The following is a 3,573-nucleotide window of genomic DNA, read 5'->3' as shown; positions in this document are numbered from 1 at the left end:
AATACTAAGCAAATATTCTTTTAAAAAACTTCACATTTAATTTTTCTAAAATTTAATTATTTTCCATACTTAGAGTTGAAAAAGTCTCAATGACTGAAACCGGCATTAAAATGTTTTTTATGATAAAATTATTTTAACATTTTCTACCTTGATTTATTTTCCTTATACATATCAGTTCGTGTTCCTTTTCAACTGTCTACATATATATATAATGAATATGATATATTATACATATCTACAAATATTATATTATATGCGCACATTGCAACCATTCCTGACAATTATGCTTCTTCTTCTTCTTCTTCTTCTTCTTCTTCTTCTTCTTCTTCTTCTTCTTCTACCATTTCTAAGTACTTCCACTGCTTCTGCTATTTAGCCATAGTTTTTTCATGTCCATGTGCCTCAGCTAACATGAGAAGTGAAACCTCGACTCCTAGAAACTAAAGCTGATTACAAAAAATTAATTTCTCTATTAATTATATAATTAATTATATTTGCAGGTCAGCTTTTCCAGGATTCGTTACCATGAATGTATTGCTAAGAAAAAATGGCAGGACCAGGTGAGAAAATGCACTTTCATTTCATGCAACATTTACACACATATGCATACATAAATACCTACATGTACATACACACATATATGCATGCACGTGTATACAAACTGTGCACACATATACATGCTCATATACATTTGCACATGCACACATATGCATACATGTACACACATGCATGCATATGCGTGCACACATACAAACAGTTGCACATGTGCACATAAATATGCATAAGTAGGTGCAATGGTGCACACACATGTACATTTATTTATACACACATGTACACTGGTGCACACAGACATGTATACTGATACATGCATATATTTACACTGCAGCCAAACATGTACACTGCTGTACACATACACATACATAAGGTGAAGTTCAAATACATGCACAAGCATGCAAACATATGCACACAGTCTAACACATGGGCAAACACAAAATCTATCAAAAATGAAATTTTCCCAAGATGGTCTGCACTGGAATTGAACCTGGGACGTTGACGTTGAAAAGCAAAGCTCTTAACCATTTCACCATCATGCATATGCATTAAACTATTGGGTTGTCCAGAAAGTTCATGCTGATTTTTAAAGGAAAGAAAAAGGTCAATAAATACTCGCCATTACATTTTTAATCAACCAAATATGAACCATTTTGTTGCACAATGTGCCTCCATCTTTCCTTTAACTTGAAAATACCCTCTTCCCAGAATTGAGGTGGTTTCATGGCAAATACGTCGAAAGGTAAGCTACTATAAATCGGCGCGAACTTTCCGGACAACCCAATACATGCAGGCATACCTGAGCATGCTCACACACTGATATGCATACACAAATGTACAACATTTGTGTAGGCATATGAACACCAGGTACTCACTTGTCCCTCCTTGTTAGGTGGAATGCTTAATTCCGAAAGGTACTATAAATCGGCACAAACTTTCCAGACAACCCAATACATACAGAAATTACAGACATTAACAAAGACAGTGAGTTTTCAACAATGTTATACATGAAGGCATTTATGGAGACCACATAAAAATCACCCACTACACTCTCAGAGTGGTTGGCGTTAGGAGGGGCATCCAGCTGTAGAAACACTGCCAGATCAGATTGGGGCCTGGTGCAGCCTCCTGGCTTCCCAAACTCCAACCCATGCCATCGTAGAAAACGGAAGTTAAACGATGATGATGATGATGATGATCTACAGACACACACACACACACACACACACACAATTCATTTCAGTGGTTTAGACAGCTTCTATAAAAATTAAAGAAATTTAGCAGTATTTCAGTTATGATGGGTGGCTGATCAATGGAATAACCAGCTCATGAAATGACATACAAACGGCTGAGCACTCTACAGACACACATACCCTTAAATTAGTTCTCAGGGAGATTCCCTACCACAGAGAATGTGACAAGGCTGGCCCTTTGAAATACAGGTACTACTCATTTTTGGCAAGCTGAATGGACTGGAGCAACACGAAATAAAATGTGTCACCCAAGGAAACAATGTACCACCAGGTATTGAACTCAGGACCTTACAATCATGATCCAAATATCCTAACCACTTCTACAGTGATGATACTTTCATTCATAAGGTGTTTGCCATTGCGAGACTCTGGTTGAAGTCGTTTGCTGTTGCTGTGCTGAGAGATAGAACTGGAGATTCTATGGAGAGGGAGTGAAGCTGCAAAGCGCCACAGCTTCCTTGTGTCACGTGCAATTGTTTGTGAATGGTGTGTGTGTGTTTGAGCAAGTGTTAGTCCTTTTTCCATTGTTTGTGTGTGTGTGAGTGTGTGTGTGCAGAGTGTGATTTGCATGTGAAATTGTGTTCCACATATGTTGGTGATTAGCAATGATGATAATGATGAAGATGGTGATGATGACGACTATGATGATGATGATGGTGGTGGTGGTACTGGTGGTGGTGCTGGTGGCAGCGGCAGTGACGAGGAGGAGGAGGAGGATGACCATGATGTTAATGAAGATGATGAAAATGACAATGATAACGTTGATGGTGATGACAACAATGATGAAGCTTATGATGACAGCGGTGATGATGATAAGGAGGAGGAAGACAACAACATAGTGGTGACAAAAATGGTGATGATGATGATGATGATGATGATGATGATGATTATAGTGATGATGGTGAGAATGAGGAGAATTAAGTTGCAATTGCTATTTTCTGACAAAAACACACAATGGTTATATTTTCTCTTTATATATGTATATATATATATATATATATATTTTCTTCCATTTTCAGTTGCTGCTGAAGACTGGGAAGTTACTCACTTTGGTCACCTGCTTTGGTACCTGTACATGGATGCTCCAGGAACATGTACTCCACTTCATACAGGACACACTCCCCTTTTAAACTCACATGACAACACATTCCACCACCAGCATCAAATGACAAACAAATATTACAATAAATGAGAAATAGACAAAAACAAACAAACAAAATAAAACACTATACCAAAACTGATGTGCAAATATCTATATGTACACATACACACACACACACACATGCATACCTACCGACATATACTAATATGCATACACTCCACACATGAATAGATATACATTTTAATTTTTTTATTTTTATTATTATTTTGTATTTTTTTTGTAACTTTTGTAACTGTCTACCAATGAAAAATAAAGAGGTATGTGTGTGTGTATATATATGTGTGTGTATATATGGACACACGCGTATGCAAAACAACAACTTTCTTTTCAATTATTTTTTTTTGTCAATGGTATTTGTAACGATTACTCTTTTACTTGTTTCAGGCATTTGACTGCGGCCATGCTGGAGCACCGCCTTAAGTCGAGCAAATCGAACCCAGTACTTATTCTTTGTAAGCCTAGTACGTATTCTATCGGTCCCTTTTGCCGAACCGCTAAGTGACGGGGACGTAAACACATCAGCATCGGTTGTCAAGCGATGTTGTGGGGACAAACACAGACACACAAACACATACACAAACATACACACACACACACACACACACA

General features: G+C 37.4%; 1 protein-coding gene across 1 annotated transcript in view; it reads left to right on the top strand.

The window, feature by feature from the left end:
• Nucleotides 1-3,283, top strand: part of LOC106873306 (kynurenine 3-monooxygenase) — a 64,651-nt gene extending 61,368 nt beyond the window's left edge. The window contains exons 13-14 of the mRNA XM_014920619.2: nt 501-560; nt 2,825-3,283. Coding sequence (XP_014776105.1) covers nt 501-560; nt 2,825-2,935 — 171 coding nt within the window. The 3' untranslated portion in view covers nt 2,936-3,283. The remainder of the gene's footprint in view (nt 1-500; nt 561-2,824) is intronic.
• Nucleotides 3,284-3,573: the final 290 nt, after the last annotated feature.

The sequence above is a fragment of the Octopus bimaculoides genome, chromosome 6 (assembly GCF_001194135.2).
Source record: "Octopus bimaculoides isolate UCB-OBI-ISO-001 chromosome 6, ASM119413v2, whole genome shotgun sequence".
In the NCBI taxonomy this organism is placed as follows: Eukaryota; Metazoa; Mollusca; class Cephalopoda; order Octopoda; family Octopodidae; genus Octopus; species Octopus bimaculoides.
This window is presented reverse-complemented; position numbering and strand designations above follow the sequence as displayed.